The sequence below is a fragment of the Colletotrichum navitas genome (assembly GCF_030913465.1).
Source record: "Colletotrichum navitas strain CBS 125086 chromosome Unknown LY79scaffold_194, whole genome shotgun sequence".
NCBI classification, from domain to species: domain Eukaryota; kingdom Fungi; phylum Ascomycota; class Sordariomycetes; order Glomerellales; family Glomerellaceae; genus Colletotrichum; species Colletotrichum navitas.
Genome location: NW_026850740.1, coordinates 11470 through 28311, shown reverse-complemented (window position 1 = coordinate 28311; position 16842 = coordinate 11470). Strand labels below are relative to the sequence as shown.

The 16842-nt window shown below is 27.1% G+C and overlaps 2 protein-coding genes across 2 annotated transcripts; one reads left to right on the top strand and one right to left on the bottom strand.

Moving 5' to 3' along the window:
* Nucleotides 1–1168: 1168 nt before the first annotated feature.
* LY79DRAFT_530249 (cysteine dioxygenase type I) lies at nucleotides 1169–1930 on the bottom strand (the record flags this gene model as incomplete). The annotated part of the gene is made up of 3 exons (XM_060556163.1): nucleotides 1169–1290; nucleotides 1343–1592; nucleotides 1658–1930. 3 exons carry the CDS (start codon nucleotides 1928–1930, stop codon nucleotides 1169–1171), a joined length of 645 nt encoding a protein of 214 aa, XP_060407059.1.
* A 1311-nt stretch (nucleotides 1931–3241) lies between these two features.
* On the top strand, nucleotides 3242–4672 carry LY79DRAFT_530245 (voltage-dependent anion channel; the record flags this gene model as incomplete). Its single annotated transcript, XM_060556162.1, has 5 exons — nucleotides 3242–3345; nucleotides 3396–3637; nucleotides 3691–3820; nucleotides 3872–4466; nucleotides 4523–4672. 5 exons carry the CDS (start codon nucleotides 3242–3244, stop codon nucleotides 4670–4672), a joined length of 1221 nt encoding a protein of 406 aa, XP_060407058.1.
* Nucleotides 4673–16842: the final 12170 nt, after the last annotated feature.

The window sequence follows — 16842 nt, the reverse complement described above, 5'->3', positions numbered from 1 at the left end:
ACTAGTTAAAGAGACTAGTTATAGATCTATTAATTAACCTATTATAATAGGTAATTAGTATAAACTATAATAGTAAGGGTATTTATAAAGGCACTTTTTAGTACTTACTTACTCTAGGTATATAAATAATAAACTAGTAATAATTACCTCTTCTTATAGACCTTACTAATCTATAGTTTAGATAGTAAAGTTAACTTATATAGTTAATAGTAAAGTTAACTACTAATTAGTGTTAGTAACACTAAGGGATAGGTTAATATAGTTAACTATATATATTAGTAGTAATTAATAAATAATAAGAGTAACTATAGTTCTTTATTATATATAAAGAAAAAAAGCATAATTATTATAGGTTAGTTAGTTAAATAACTAACTTATTACCTATAAATCCTTAGAGAATTTATAGCTAAATATCTAAGGATTTACTAGTAATAAGTTATTAGAGTTAACCTAATAACTCTAATATTTATCTACAATAGTTAATATTATAATAATAAATTATACTTCTTTTATGCGTCAAGCTAAATCAGCCTAATCTGTTAAATCTAAGGGCTTATAGATTGTTTGTTTAATAGGTGGGAATAGACTTAATTTTGTGGCCTGTTTACTAGTAGGCTTTAACGGCAGCGCTGATTATCCCTTTAGTTGCAAAATGACCTTATTATCCTCTGGGTGGATCCCCCTCCACTTTTACCCTAATATTTCAGAGATACATAACAATACATTATTCTAGAATATTATTTTGTTAGCAACCACCACTGATTTTAATATTATTACTAATATTATTATTAAAATTTATAGTAATATTTATGTAGAGGTCTAGTAGGAGGACCTAACTATTACCTATCTAGATAACTATATCCTAGAGTAGTATCATAATATAATAGTTTAGCTTAGTAAAGGACCTAATAAGGCTACTTAGACTATAATATACTATTATGTAAAGGTAGAGATTACTGGTACCTTTGGCATAGCTAAAACGCTTTATAAATATAAGTGCCTTAAAACTATTGGCTTTTGGCGTTAATTACTGTGACCTGATTTGCTCCTACCCCTCACGGAGGATAATGAGGTCATTTCGCAACTAAAGGGATAGTGAACATAGTACTGCAAAACATTTTAACAATGCATACACCTATAACCAACCCAGACGTCTGGGCATACTTGTCTACTCCTTTGGCAGTTGGCGGCCGTATACTGAGTAGTAGCTATCACCTACATGACTGCTCTTGCCAGTCTTCTTGTCAAAAATTCTATGCCCCCTCTTGTTTACGTTGGGAGGAGTATAGACTATGTAATAGATTAGCTGAGTGGCTTCAGGACAGGTTAATGGCAAACTTACGATGAAGGGAGACAGCGAAGTCTTGGCCTCTGTTGCAGATTCGATGGACACCGAGTTCATCTGCCATATATGCTACTGCATTCTCTTTGTGTGTGTTTTCAGATATTACTCTCATCGGTTGCTCTTTGTCACCTGATGGGAAGGCGTATTGGATCTCAGTCAGGTTGCCCTTGAGGATTTTCATTAGGCAGTGGGCGTTGCCGTGGTCGTGGACTGGACTGCCTTTGCCTGGAGTCCAGACAAGTACAAGCTGTACGTACTGCGTTAGCCGCAGTGTTCCCCACAGAGTCGTAAATAGTGTCAAATTCTGCTAACCAGGTTGCTTTTACCGTTACCCTCGTCAACAAGGTTGCGGGTATACTCCATGCATTTGTCTGCAAACGCAAACTTTAGCCATTCGTTCTCCTGTGTATTGTACTCCTCCATCAGCTTCATCAGCTCCATGACGTTAACATCAGCTGAATCTAGCCCTGACGATGGGCCAAGGGCTTTCTTTAGTCCTAAAACAAGTTGGTCGAACCGATTGCCATTATTCTCAATGCTAGGCTCGACGGGCCACTTGATCTTCGTCGGGAACAAGAAAGTCATTTCTATGGATGCTATTATTTGGTGCTGCTGGTCTGGAGGGTGGGTTTTCCTGGTTTCGTTGTGTATGGATTTCAACATCTTGCCTCTTAAATACAATCAACTTCCCCAATCACCAGGCCTGGCTAGCGTTACCTGAAAGAAACTAGCGGACCTCCGAAACGGTTGCTTACCGCTGATTCCGAATCATGCAACTGCTGTAGTGTCGGGCTTAGTTTTGGTCCTAGGGATAGGGACCATCTGTCCATGTTGCTAGAGCTGCAGGTGCCCAGCCTAGGGACCATCCTAAAGGTATGGGAATAGGTCTTGAAACAAACGGTTCGCGTTGGCTGTAATCATCACTAGATGGATAGATCGAATGACCCCAACGATATCCCCAATAGGCAGCCTATGGCCCCGATCATTCTCGAGGGGGACAAAAAGCTCAGAACGAGATGTGTGTGATTGAAGTTTGAAGCCCCAATATCCGTTTCAGCTAATATTGTTGTTTAGTCTTGTTGAGGCAATACTGCGCGAATATGTACACACACACACAAAAAAAAAAACCAATGAAGTAGCCGTTTGTTCCGTTTCCTTAGATGGATTGGACGGCCCCGATCTGATCACTCAGCTAATGCATAGCGGTAGCCGCACGGGTCTACATTCAATTAGGCTCATACTAGTTAGGCACGTCACTGTCAAAGTCGAAATAGCCGTGCATAACGACAAAGTTGGGACGTTTCAGGACCAAAGTTGGGATAAGGTCTAACAGGTGTGTCAACAACGTCAGTCTGTTAGAGAATCAGTATCAGGTAAGACTTTGGATCAGGGAGTCCTATCAAGGACTCGAGTTCGAATAGCATAATGCGAATAAGAGAGCAGCTCCTATGATCCTATGACTTCTAATGCTTCCTCAAAGATGTCAAGAAGGGGCTATAGCCAGAAAAAAAACCAGTTGTTAGCATCATTATATAATGTAGTCTGCCTTATAGTCCCACTGGAAAGTTATCCGTTCTATTCTATATCATTCTGAAGTTTACCTTCACCAGATTTGCTGGACTCTTGACGTCAGCCTCTGGCCAACACCATCGGCTTTGGAGAAACCATTTTCGTCGCACAACACATCTAAAGTTGTTCAATAAATTTTGCCTCTTAGGCGTTTAATTTTTCCCGTGCTGTCTTTGTCACTTGCTGAAGCTTACAGTCTGGACCACAAACATTCAGATCCAAACTCTTAGGAACGGTACTTGTGGCAGAGATTATTATACATGCTTCAGCATGTCTATCTTCAGTGACACGGCGACTATTAATTCCCTATCACAAGATTTTGGGACAATGCAAACCCGCTCAGAGGGTTCTACACTAGATGGCGAAGCACACAGTGAGCCTCGCAAGGAAGAGATCGGTTGGAGGAAAATCGTAAAGAACTTTACGGCATCGTGAGTCATACACCCTAATTTGTCCATTTCACTACTTAACATTCCTTCAGGTGGTTCGCAGTAATCATGGGCACGGGCATAGTCTCAGTCCTTCTCCACAGCCTCCCTTATAACGCAACATGGATCTCACATGGTTTCGCGATTGCCTTTTTTAGCCTCAACGTTATCCTATTTACCCTTTTTACTGCGATCACGGGCTTACGCTATGCAATGTACCCTCAGATATGGAAGGCCATGATTGTAAATCCTGCTGAGTCTATGTTTCTTGGCTGTTTCCCGATGGGATTTGCAAGTGAGTATAATTTGATATGATTACTTACACCGATTTGCTAAGAAAACAAACAGCAATCATTAACATGATGATCTTTATTTGTGCACCTGTCTGGGGCCAATGGGTGGTTTACTGGGCTTGGGGTTTCTGGTGGTTAGATGCTGCTTTGTCTTTGACCACATGCATAATGGTGCCAATGGTCACGTAAGTTATTCCCAGCACTGAAGCACTGAGTTCTTCTAACATGTGGTAAAGGATTCTTCAACATCGTCAGGGGCTGCAGGGAATTACAGCTGCATATCTCCTCCCAATCGTCCCGGTAGTAGTTGCGTCTTCAACCGGAGGCATCGTTGCAGAGGCTCTTGTAAACCCGGACCACGCTTTTATCACATTAATCGCGTCCTATATTCTCTGGGGCATCGGTACTTGCTTATCAGGTACTGTCCTTGCGCTGTACTTCCACCGCCTCATTATCCACGGCCTCCCAGCAAAGGCGAGCATCATCTCTGTCTTTCTTCCTATTGGCCCCCTGGGACAAGGTGGCTTTGGCATACAGCAGCTGGGCAAAGTATCTCTCATGATACTCCCCCATACGTCGCTTAATGTGACAAGGCCGGGCGCTACACACGGTGAAGAGTTCCTCTACTTCACTGGAGTCTTTCTAGCGCTCGTCATGTGGGGCTTTGGCCTGATATGGCTGACCTTCGCGCTCATCAGTGTTGCTGTGACGCATAGATTTCCCTTCAATATGACATGGTGGGGGTTAACATTCCCGCTTGGAGTTTTGGCAACGTGTACAGGCCTGCTGGCCAAGGACTTGGACAGTGTGTTCTTCAGAGTCATGACCATGGTTTGTGTCTCCTTGCTCCCTGCGTGTGAGGACTGCTTTACTAACAGTCCTACTAGATCTTTTCACTTTTGGTATGCTCTCTTTGGATATTGGTTGCTGCCAAAACGGCCCACCAGGCAATTTCCAGAAACATATTTGTTTCCCCAGCGGTGAAGGACCTAGAGGAAAAGCAAGAGATGATCAAGCAAACACATCAAAGAGTTTAGAGCTCAGGACACCTGACATTCTGTATAAGTCACCTTAAATTACTTATTTTATTAAGAGACATAGAAGTTTAGCTATCTAGCTCTTATCTTTTTTACCTATTAAATCTTTCTTATTCTTGTAAATTACCTTAGCCCTTTAGGAAATATTATATAGTAGAGGTAAACTCTTATTGATCTTTATGTATATCCTAGAGATAAAAAGAATTTATATAATCCCTTAAGAGCTAGTAGTGTTATTTAAGGCCTTTATAGCTGTTTAAAGAATAGCTTCTTTAACTATATTATTACCTAGTACGTTATAAAGACTATTATATATATACACTAAAAGTATATTTTCTTTTTAGCTTTACTAAATAATAAGTAGATTTTTACTAATTTCTTTTTATATAGTAAAGTTATACCTTAGTTTTATTCTTTTAATATAAGGTTTACACCTTAGTTATATAAAATATAGTCTAGTAGACCTATATATATACTTATCTAGTATAATAGAAAAGTATTTTAGGTGTCTTATATAGTATTAACTTAACAGAAGTAGTATCTTAAAAGCTTATTTTGATATTAATAATATATAAGGGGTTTTTATTCCTAGGATATATAATATTAATTATTATAAATTAATTAAAGTAAGTTTAATTCTTAATAAAGTACTTAAAATATTATAATAAAAGGTTCTTATTAGTTACACTAAAAATAAGTTAATATAGTTAAGTATATATTTTTAGTAATTAATAAATAATTAAAGTAACTAAAATCTCTATTATACATAAAGAATAAAAGAATTACTATTATAGGTTAGTTAATAAAATAATAAACTTATTACTATAAATTCTTAGTAAATATATAGCTAATTCTTTAAAAGTTTACTAGTAATAAGTTTTTAAGGTAATATAATAACTTACATATTTATCTATAATAGTTAATATTATGATACTAGTAACTTTCTATAGTACTAAAAACTTTCTATTATTTATAATTATTGAAAAGAATAACTAAAATATATAAGAAAAGTAAAAAGATAAAAAGTATTAAATACCTTTTACTTATATAGGTTATTATATATAAAAAGCTTAGTTATTTTCTTTATCTTTAACTTCTTATTACTTATAAGCTTCTTTTATATATTATTTAGTAATAACCTTATAAATTTACTTATAAAATTACTACTACTATAAGTCTACTATATATTATTAATCTTATAATACTTATATAAGTAGTAATAAGCTATTATATTTATTATAAGTTACTTTTTCTTTATAGTACTAAGCTTTATAAAGTACTAATAAAGTAAGTATAAATTACTATAAAGTATTATAAGTATTTATAGTAGCTTTAGATAGTTAGGAATTATTATAAAAGTAGTATTAATTATATAGATAGTATTACTACTAGTAACTATCTTATAAATCTTAGGAATAAATATACTAGATATAACTTTCTAATATTAAGTAGTATATTTAAATAGTATTTTATATAGTTAAGAGTAGCTTATTTCTTTTATTTATAGGACTATAATTAGTATTTTTTTAATATTATTTTACTTAGTAAATTCTAATATAAGTATTTAAATTAACAAGTAAAGCTTTAATTACTACGTAATATTATTCTAGAAGGTAGTATTAGTTAGTAATACCCTATATAATATACCCCCTTAGGTATTAGTAAAGGTTACTATACGCCTAGATATAAAGGAAAAATAGTTCTTTTAGTATAAAAAGGCTAGTTATTATATAATTATAGGCTACTAGTATTAAGTGCTCTTATTAGTAAGTCTACTTACTTTAAAGCTAGCCTATATATAGATAAATATTTACTTTAAGGCTAAGTTTATAGTTACTTTTTTCTTTTCTTTCTTTAATACCTATAATAATAATTATAATATACTATTATTATTTTTATAATAACTAATTACTAATGTTTTCTTATACTACTATACTACTTTACTTAATTATAAGTACTCTTTTTATAATATTTTATAAAACTATTATCTTTAGTAAAGCTTATATATATACCTTTAAGGCTACTATAAGGCTTAAGAATATAGTAGCTATAGTATAATCTAGCTACTATAGCTACTATAAGTATACTTTTTTTTTAAGAAGTAAAGAAAATAGTTAACTTTACTAATACTTTTATAGGCTTTAATTATTACTCTTTTACTTAAATAAATAATCTATAAATAGTATATCTATTAGAAGTATAAGAACTAAGAGTATCTCTTATACTCTTAATACTTCTTTATCTTATATTTCCTCTATTATAGAGGTTATATATATATAAGATATATATATTTATAATTTACTAACTTAGTAGATTAATATATATATTAATTAAGTAAGTATATCTAATTACGTAATCACTAGAAGATAGGAGAAGGTACTAGAATATCTAAGAAACCTCCTCTTAACACTATCTCTTTAACAAGGTTACTGCTTTAACTTAGGGTTATTTAACTAGGGTTATTAAGTTATATAATCTTAGGTTAATTTATAAGCAGCTTATATAAGTATAGAATATTCTAGTAAGCTAGATATGTCTATATAAGGGCTAAATCTTTTTCTATTTTTAGTCTATCTTATTCTTTCTCTAAGCAAGTAAAATAGAACAGTTAGTAATAAAATAATAAGACTAACTATTATACTCTCTTTATATCTATATCTTTATATCTCTATATTTACCTTTGTTATTATATATTCTTGCTTTTATAGGATATATTTTTATATAAGAGATATACTTTTTTATATACTTAATATAGTCCTTATTAATTATAAAGTAAAACCTTTAAAAAGAACCCTTATCTTTAGTATTTAACTTAAAGAATCCTAAGGATACTTTAAATATACTAAAGTCTTCTTATAAGAGAACTAGCCTTGTTCTAAGGTAATAGTTATACTTAGAATTTTATACTATTAAACTAGAGAATTATAATACCTTAAATAAGTTTATTAGCTCCTTTAAGGGTTATATCTCTAAGCTTAATAACATAGGGGCTAAAATAGAAGATATAGACTAAAAATAGTCTTTATAGCTACTTTAAGTAGTTATTTTCTTGTATAGGTAAAGAGACAAAGAAGTACTTTAAGAACTAAAGAACCTTTTTCTTTAGAAGCCTTTATTAATAATATATTAGACAAAAATAAGTAAAAAAATAATACGCCTATGTCTAATAACTATAATAAAAGCCTTTCTTCTTTTAATAAAGGTAATTTTATTAAAGAATATAACTATCTTTTTAATAAGGACAAGAAACCCTATAAATAGGGAAATAAGGGGTTTAAAAGACCTAAAGAGAAGGTTAATAACCTAGAATTAAACCTATAGCCTATTAAAGGCAAAGAAAAGGTAACTTTTACTATAACCTACTAAATTAACTAGCCTTTAGAAGAAGATAACTAAGAAGGTTAATATTACACTTATAAGGCCTATCTTAATTATCTAAGTTAATAAGATAACTAGTTATATAATATAGGTTTAATAGTCTATATATCTAATAACAAGGACTATTTTATAGACCTATTAACTAAGGAAAATATTTCTATAGTTAATATAGGTACAGGACCTATTAGACCTAAAGGAATAGGAACTATAATACTTCCTATATACTTTAAGAGGAAAATTAACTATATAAGGTTAAATAATACCTTATATATACTAGAATTTCTTATATCTATATTTTTAGGCCTTTTACACTATAAAGGAGAAGGATTTCTTATTAACTAGAATCTCTATAATAGTAATAGAGAGCCCTTTGCTAATATCAATATAGTAAAGAGAGGCTTTTATCTAAATATTACTAGACCTCTTAAGAGTAATCTTCTATATAATATAAAAGAAAAAAGCCCTTCTTTATCTCTAGAAGATACTAGAGATAATATATCTTCTAAAATAGAAGATAATACCTCTTTAAAAACAGAAGAAGAGGTATATACTATAATAGAAGAATAGTATTAAAAACTAGCCTATCTTTTTTATCTTTACTTAGTTAAAATAACTAAGTTAACTAAGGGAATTCCTTTAGATAAACTAAAGGAAGAAGACTTAAACTACCTTAACTATATTTCTTTTAAGTTAACTAGGTAATAGCCTAAGATTAACTATAATAAGGTAACTATTTTCTTAGAAAAAGTATATATAAATACTCTTAAAATAACCTTTACTTCTATAAATAGATATAACTATACTATTCTGTTTATAGATAATTATTTTAACCTTAGAGAAATAGAATTCTCTAAAACTAAAGAGGATATAATTAATATCCTTAAAAATAAGCTAGAATACTATAAAAATTAGGGGTATAATTATCCTAAGCGTTTACGCTTAGATAATAGAACTAAATTTAATATAAGGGAATTAACTACCTATATTAAAGAAAAAAGTATTATTTTAGAGCCTTTTATGCCCTATACACTAGAATAAAACAGTATAGTAAAAAGAACTAATAAGGCTATTCTAGATAAGTCTAGAACTATTATAGTAGTAAATAACTTGCCTAAGTTTCTATAGGATATAATTCTTAAAGAAACTACTAGGTTATTAAATTATACTACTATAAAACGCCTAGATAAGACCCCTATAGAGGCTTTTCTAGACTATTATTATCCTAATAAGGATAATAAGCTAGACTTATCTAATATATATAAAATAGGCTCTAAGGTCTTAATATATAGACCTAGAGAAAAGCGTATTTAGTTAGATAAACTAAATACCTATATAGAAGAAGGTATTTATTTATCTATAGAAAGAAATAATATATATACTATATATATTCCTTCTAGGCCTTATAGGTCCTCTATAGTAAGGACCTTATATGTTAAATTTATAGAAAGTACTATAAGAGAGAGAAAAAAACTACTATTCCTTCTAGTACTTCTATAAATAAGTAAATTATTCCTTCTTCTAATATAGAGGTTAATATACCTTCTATATCTAAAGAAAAAAAAGATAAATATAAGGCCTATAATAATACTATAGAATATAACTATAGTATATAACCTCTAGAGCCTACTACTTTAAAATAAGCTCTAGAAGGCCCTAAAAAAGACCTCTAGCTAGAAGCTATATATAAAGAACTAGCTACTATTATCTAAAGAGGCACTTTAAAAGCAGTAAAACCTAAAGAAGTATATAAGTCTTCTAGGGTACCTTTAACTACTAAATAGGTCTTTAAGAAAGAATTTAATATTAATAGTAATATTAATAAATATAAGGCTTACCTCTGTGTTAGAGGTTTTTAGTAAAAGTATAGGCTTAATTATTTTTAAACCTTTACTATAAGTAGTTACCTTACTACTTATAGAGTATTATTAGCTTTAGTAGTAGCCTTAGACTAGGAAATCTAATAAATAGATATAGTTAAAGCCTTTTTATATAGGGATTTAGAAGAAGAGGTTTATATAGACTCTTCTAATATCCCTTTATCTAATTTCTTTATTAAATACCCTAATCTAAATACTATAGGTTAAGAAACTAAAGATTAGATACTATTACTTCTTAAGGCTTTATATAGCCTTAAATAAGCTCCTAGGTAATAGTAGTTAAAGATAAAATCTATATTAAAGAATATAGGTTTTATATCTTTAAAGTTAAATAAAGCCACTTATTATAACTAGGATAAAAGTAATCCTTGTTATATTATTACCTATGTTAATAATCTTCTTATACTTAATAAAGATATTAAGTATATAGAAAATATTAAGGGTAAAATCTCTAAATATATAAAGATATAAGACCTAGGAGAAGTTTCTAAGTTCTTAAGGCTATATATAACTAGAGATAGATCTAAAAGGTCTATAACTATCTCTTAAGCCTACTATATTTAATAGCTTCTAGAATGGTTTAATCTATTAGAAGCAAAAATAAATAATATACCTATATTAATAGGCATATTAAATAGCCCTCTAGGCAACAAGACAGAAGGATATACTCCTTCTAAGGACCTATTAAAGGAATATTAACAACTTATAGGTTCTCTTATATACACTATATTTATAACTAGGCTAAATATAGCCTATAGTATATCCTTTACTTCTTATTACCTTTATAACCTTATAGAATTCTTACTTAAGCAAGGAAAAGGTATATTAAGATATTTAAAAGAGACTTTTAATTATAATATTACCTATAAAGGTAATATAGATAATAATAGCTCTAATAATACCCTTAACCTAGTAGAATATACTAATTCTAACTAGGCAAGTTATAAAGAAACTAGAAAATCTACTTCTAGTTATCTTTTTACTTTACTTAGAGGGCCTATTAGTTAGAAGTTAAAAAAATAGTTAACTATTTCTTTATCTACTACTAAGGCTAAATTTAATAGCCTATAGGAAGGTATTAGAGAGGCAGTCTAGTTAAAGGGATTATTATCTAAAATAGGGTATAATATAACCCCTATTACTATTAAAATAGATAATAATATAACCTTAAGCTTAGCCTATAACCTTAAATATTATTAGAGGACTAAGTATACTGCCTTATATTACTATTATACTTGTTAAGAGATTAAAAAAGGTAATATAGAAGTAAAATATATACTTACTTCTTTTATACTTACTAATAGCTTAATAAAACCTCTTTCTAGGGTTAAATTCTAAGAATTTATTAAGCTAATAGGCTTATATAATAGAAATAAGCCTATATAATATACTTATATATTAGTATATTTTTCCTAATACTTTCAGGAGTTTTTCTTAATAAGTTATTATACTTATTAAGACCTATCTCTAGATATTGTATTCTATTCTAGGGTACTTTTTATTACTTATTTTACTTTATAATAAAGTAAAAGAGGGAGTATTAGAAGTATAAGAACTAAGAGTATCTTTTATACTCTTAATACTTCTTTATCTTATATTTCCTCTATTATAGAGGTTATATATATACAAGATATATATATTTATAATCTACTAACTTAGTAGATTAATATATATATTAATTATATAAGTATATCTAATTATGTAATTACTAGAAGATAAGAGAAGGTACTAGAATATCTAAGAAACCTTCTCTTAACACTATCTCTTTAACAAGGTTACTGCTTTAACTTAGGGTTATTTAACTAAGGTTATTAAGTTATATAATCTTGGGTTAATTTATAAGCAGCTTACGTAAGTATAGAATATTCTAGTAAGCTAGATACGTCTATATAAGGGCTAAATCTCTTCTTGTTTCTAGTCTATCTTATTCTTTCTCTAAGTAAGTAAAATAGAACAGTTAGTAATAAAATAATAAGACTAACTATTATACTCTCTTTATATCTATATCTTTATATCTCTATATCTACCTTTGTTATCTTATATTTTTACTTCTTTAGGATATATCTTTATATAAGAGATATACTCTCTTATATACTCCTAGGCTATTATTATCTCTAAGAGATCTAAGCCTACCTGTTGTACTAAGAATATCTAAACTTATTATTATTCTATAGTATAAACTTTAAGTAATAAAGAGCTTTAGAGTATAATTAGTATTAGTAGTAGTACTTATAAATAGCTTTAATTAATAAAAAGAAAATACTTTTCTTTATATATTTAAGTAACTTTAAAAAGTACTAAATAAATAAGTAGGTAAACTACTAGTAGACTTAGTATAATTTACTATTTATTATGTATTACTTAGTAATACTTTTTTCTAGTAGTTGAAAAGTATTTATAAATAGCTAAAGTACTAGATAATAAGTATATTATTGTTAATTTAGATTAGCTAGTTAGTAATATTATTAAACTTTATATTAGAGAAGTATATATTCTTCAAGAAAGATTATATAAAGTATAAATAGTTATTGTATAGAAAATAATATTACTAACAAGTAAAAGTATATTTATTACGTTAAGAAGTTAAGCTAATTATTACTACTTAAGTAAATACTTAATTTACTTATATAGGCTATATCTTTAGATATTCTTTTATTTTAGTAGTATTAAAACTTAAAAGATTATTTACAACTAGTATTAAATACTTAAGTTATACTAGTATTAAGTATAATACTATAAAGGATTATTATAAACTAATAACTATTAAATATAAATATTTTATTAGTTTTCTTATTCTTACTAAGTAATAACTTCTTTAGTAGATTCTTATTAGTAAAAGTATAAGTAGTTACTTAAATATATAACTTAGATAATATAGTTAGGCTAAGAGTAAATAGTTAAGTAAGAAAGATAATAAATATATAGAATAGTATATTTATATAGTTATTATAATTACAAAGTATTATTCTTTATTATTAGTTATTTCTTTAAAAAATAACTTATACTATAACTCTTATAGTAAAAAAAAGTAGGTAAAGATTACTAGTAAATCTTATAAAGATTAAGTACTTTTATACTAGTTAAATAAGTATTACGACTTTTCTTTAGTATAATTAGGTAACTAGTAGCTAGTTATATTATAAATAAAGTACTTTTTACTTAATCTATTATTATACTAACGTTTACTATAATAGTTACTTTAAATAAGACCTTATATATACTATAGATTAGTATAATTATTATAGCTACTTATTTACTTATAGTTAATATAGAATTACTTTTATTATATAATAGACTTATTTATAAAGTATTATATAGATAGTATATAGTAAAAGAAAATATTTACTACTTTATTATATAGTTATATATAAAGGCTATAGAGTATAGCTAGTAAGTTAAAGAAATCTATTATATACTTAAGTATACTATAGTAGTAAATAATAAAGTATTTATAATAATCTTTATTCTTAAGTAGGCTATTATATATAGTTAGTTTAATTTACTTAGTAACTTTCTTAATAAGTAACTTAGGACTCTTAGGCTTATTTTCTCTATAGTCTTAATAAGTAATTAAATTAAATAATATATAGTTTAGCTATATAATCTAGGCTAACGTATATATATAGTAAGTAAATAATTATAGTAAGTAAACTATATTTACTTACCCTTTAATTATTTTAATAAGTTATTTTAACTAGATTATATAAAATTAATTAAAAAATATATATTACCTTATTCTTTATTACTATCCTAAACTACTTTATAGGTTTATATATTATATCTAGTCCTTTTATAATTACTATATTATTATATATATAGTTTGCTACTCTCTATATAACCTTCCTTTTAGGATACTTTTTTACCTTTAGCTTTAATACTTCTCTTTTCTCCTTATAGTGCCTTTACTTTAGTTATATTAAGTAATCCTCTAAGATATAGTTAGGTCTTCTTTAGCCCTCTAGTATTTACTAAGTACCTTTATTCTTATATAAAGTTTATTATTCTCTACCTTAATAATAGTAAGTTAATATACTAACTTACTAATACCCTTTAACTATAAGTTAATTACCTTATATATTAGTATTAGTAAACTTCCTTAATACTCTTTAATCTTTTTTTTTAATAAAGTAAAGCTTTATATACCCTTAAGTACTATTATTAGTGTCTTTAGGTCTTATAAGCCTAAGCTAGTTAAATATAAGTTTACTAGTATTAGTATCTTTAGCTTAAAATCTAAGTAAAAAATAATAACTTTAGGATTAAAAGGTATAAGACTAGCTTACTAAAAACCTACTTATATATTAATTTTACTTATTAAAGTAAAGAATACTACTTTAAAGGTAAAAAAGAAGTTATCTTTAGTAATATATATAATTTAGATCTATATTATTTTCTTAATCTTTTTACTTTATAAGTACTTTAAAAGGCTAAAATAGCTAATATTAAAAGACTAAAGCTTATATAATAAGTAAAAAAGTATATATAAAGTAATAATCTTTTTTTCTTTATAGTAGTTATTAAATTTAGTTAATTTATAGCTATTATAGTTATCTAGGATTAGAAAGTAATAAGTACCCTTTATATAAGACTTTATATACTAGTTAAAATAATTTAACTAATCTAGGCTAATTTTATTTATTATTTATTTATTTTTACTTAAGTAAATACACTAGTTAGCTAGGAATTAGCTATTTTAGTACTTAAAGAGAAAGTAATATTTACTTTTTATAATAATATATAAAGATATTACCTAGCTATTTATATATATATCTTAAATAATAAAAACCTATTTATAATTACTAGGTTACTTTATATAAGGCCTTTTACATTAGTTAAAAGTTATAATAATCTTTATATATAATAGTATTCTTATTAAGAACCTAGTCTTATTAAAATTATAAATATTATAATCTTATGTTTTATACTTTATAATTATATTTTATATAAGTATAAACTAGCCTTATATAAGTATAAGATCTTTAGCTAAGGACTTTAAATAGTTAATTTAATATTAAAATTATATTTTTAATTAAGGTTATTATTATATAAAGTTCTTTGCCTATTAGGGTCTAATATATATTATATTATATTTATTTAGGAGTTAGTTAGCTATATCTTATATATCTTCTTATTATAAAGAAAACCCTTAATTAATTAAGTTAATAACCCTCTTAAGAATTACCTTCTCTTTTACTTTTATTATCTTCTTTAAATTTAGGTGTATCTTGTCTTATATAATATATCCTATGCATTAGTAATAAAGTATTATACAAGGGACCTTAAAGACAGTAGCTACTTTTTATTTAGATATTTTTAAGTCTTTTTTAATAGCTTAAAGGGCAAAGATAATATAGTTTTTAATTAAAGAGGATTATATATTAATATATAGAGAAGTAATTATATAAAGATTAAAAAGGTAAAAAGTAGGTAGACGTAGTCTACTTACTATAATTATTTACTTACTATATATATATATTAAGTATATTTTATTATCATTGAATTAGTTTCTAAGATTTATTATTAAAGTATTAAAATTACTTAATTATTTATAAAAAGTAAAAGTAGTATCTATCTATAGTTTACTTTATAGTAAAATATAAATTACTATTTAATATTAGTCTTATATTATACTTACCTAAATATAAAGATTATAAGATAATAATAATTCTATTTTAATAGTCTAATAGTAACTACTAGTATATTTTATAGACTAGTTATTAAAGTATATCTCTATAAGGTTACTTATTTACTTTAGTATTAGTCCTAGGGAATTAATTAAGGGGTATTATAAATTAATATAGAAGTATTACTTTTACAAGGGCGTTACTATTTATTTACCTAATTAGTTAAAAAAAGTATTATTAGTATAGTTAAATTCTACTAGACCTATAGAAGGTATCTTATCCCTTTTAATCCTCCTTACTAGTGTAAAAGGCTAATTTAGTCTTAGTTTTATTTATACTATTTACTTACTATAGCTTTATAATATATTCTATAGTATAAAATATAACTTACTTACCCTCTTACTTTAGGTTCTATCTTAAGAGAGTAACTAGTAATTAATTATAACCTACTACTATTATCTAGCTACTTACTATTATCTCTCTTCTCTAAAAGTAGCTATCTTAGTATTAGCTAGTTCTATAAAGCTAGTAATCCTAAGGGGTAGTATAACCTTCTAGCTAAGCTTTTATTAAGCTTACTATAAGATATATAACCTTTTTTATACTATAAACTATATTACCTTAGTATAAAGCTAATACTCTACCTTATTTACTATTTCTCTAAGGGAATAATAAAAACTTAGTAGACTATTTTCCTTTAACTTTCTCTAGAGTATAGCCTTTCTCTCCCTTATAAGTAGTCTTAGTAACCTCTTTATCTTATTATATAGTAGTTTAATAGTACTTTTAACCTTATTTAATAAGTTATTAAGACTAATTAGTAGCTAATAATAGTACTTCTTTAATAATAAAAGTATATTTATTAATAGTAAAAATAATAAGTCTTTAAGCTAATTTACTACCTTATTTATTATCCTAATAATAATCTTCTCCTTAAAGTAAAGCCTTTTTCTAAACTATAGCCTCTTACTATACTATAAGTAACTAATTCTTTTCTCCTCTTATACCTAATATCTTAAATCTACTAATACCTAGTAATCTAGAATAAACCTTAGACACCTTCTTTAATTAAGTTAATACTTTTATAAAAGCTAATAGATTTAGTATTATAAAGAAGAACTAGTATAAAGCTTAAGGCTAAATTATATACTATACCTTCTAATATAACTAATTTAGGAGCCCTAGACTACTAAAGGGTAATAGTATTTAATAGTGTATATCTTAGAACTATAGTTATTAATAGTAGATTATTATAGAGGCCTAAGAGAAAGGCAAGTAGCTACTATATTAT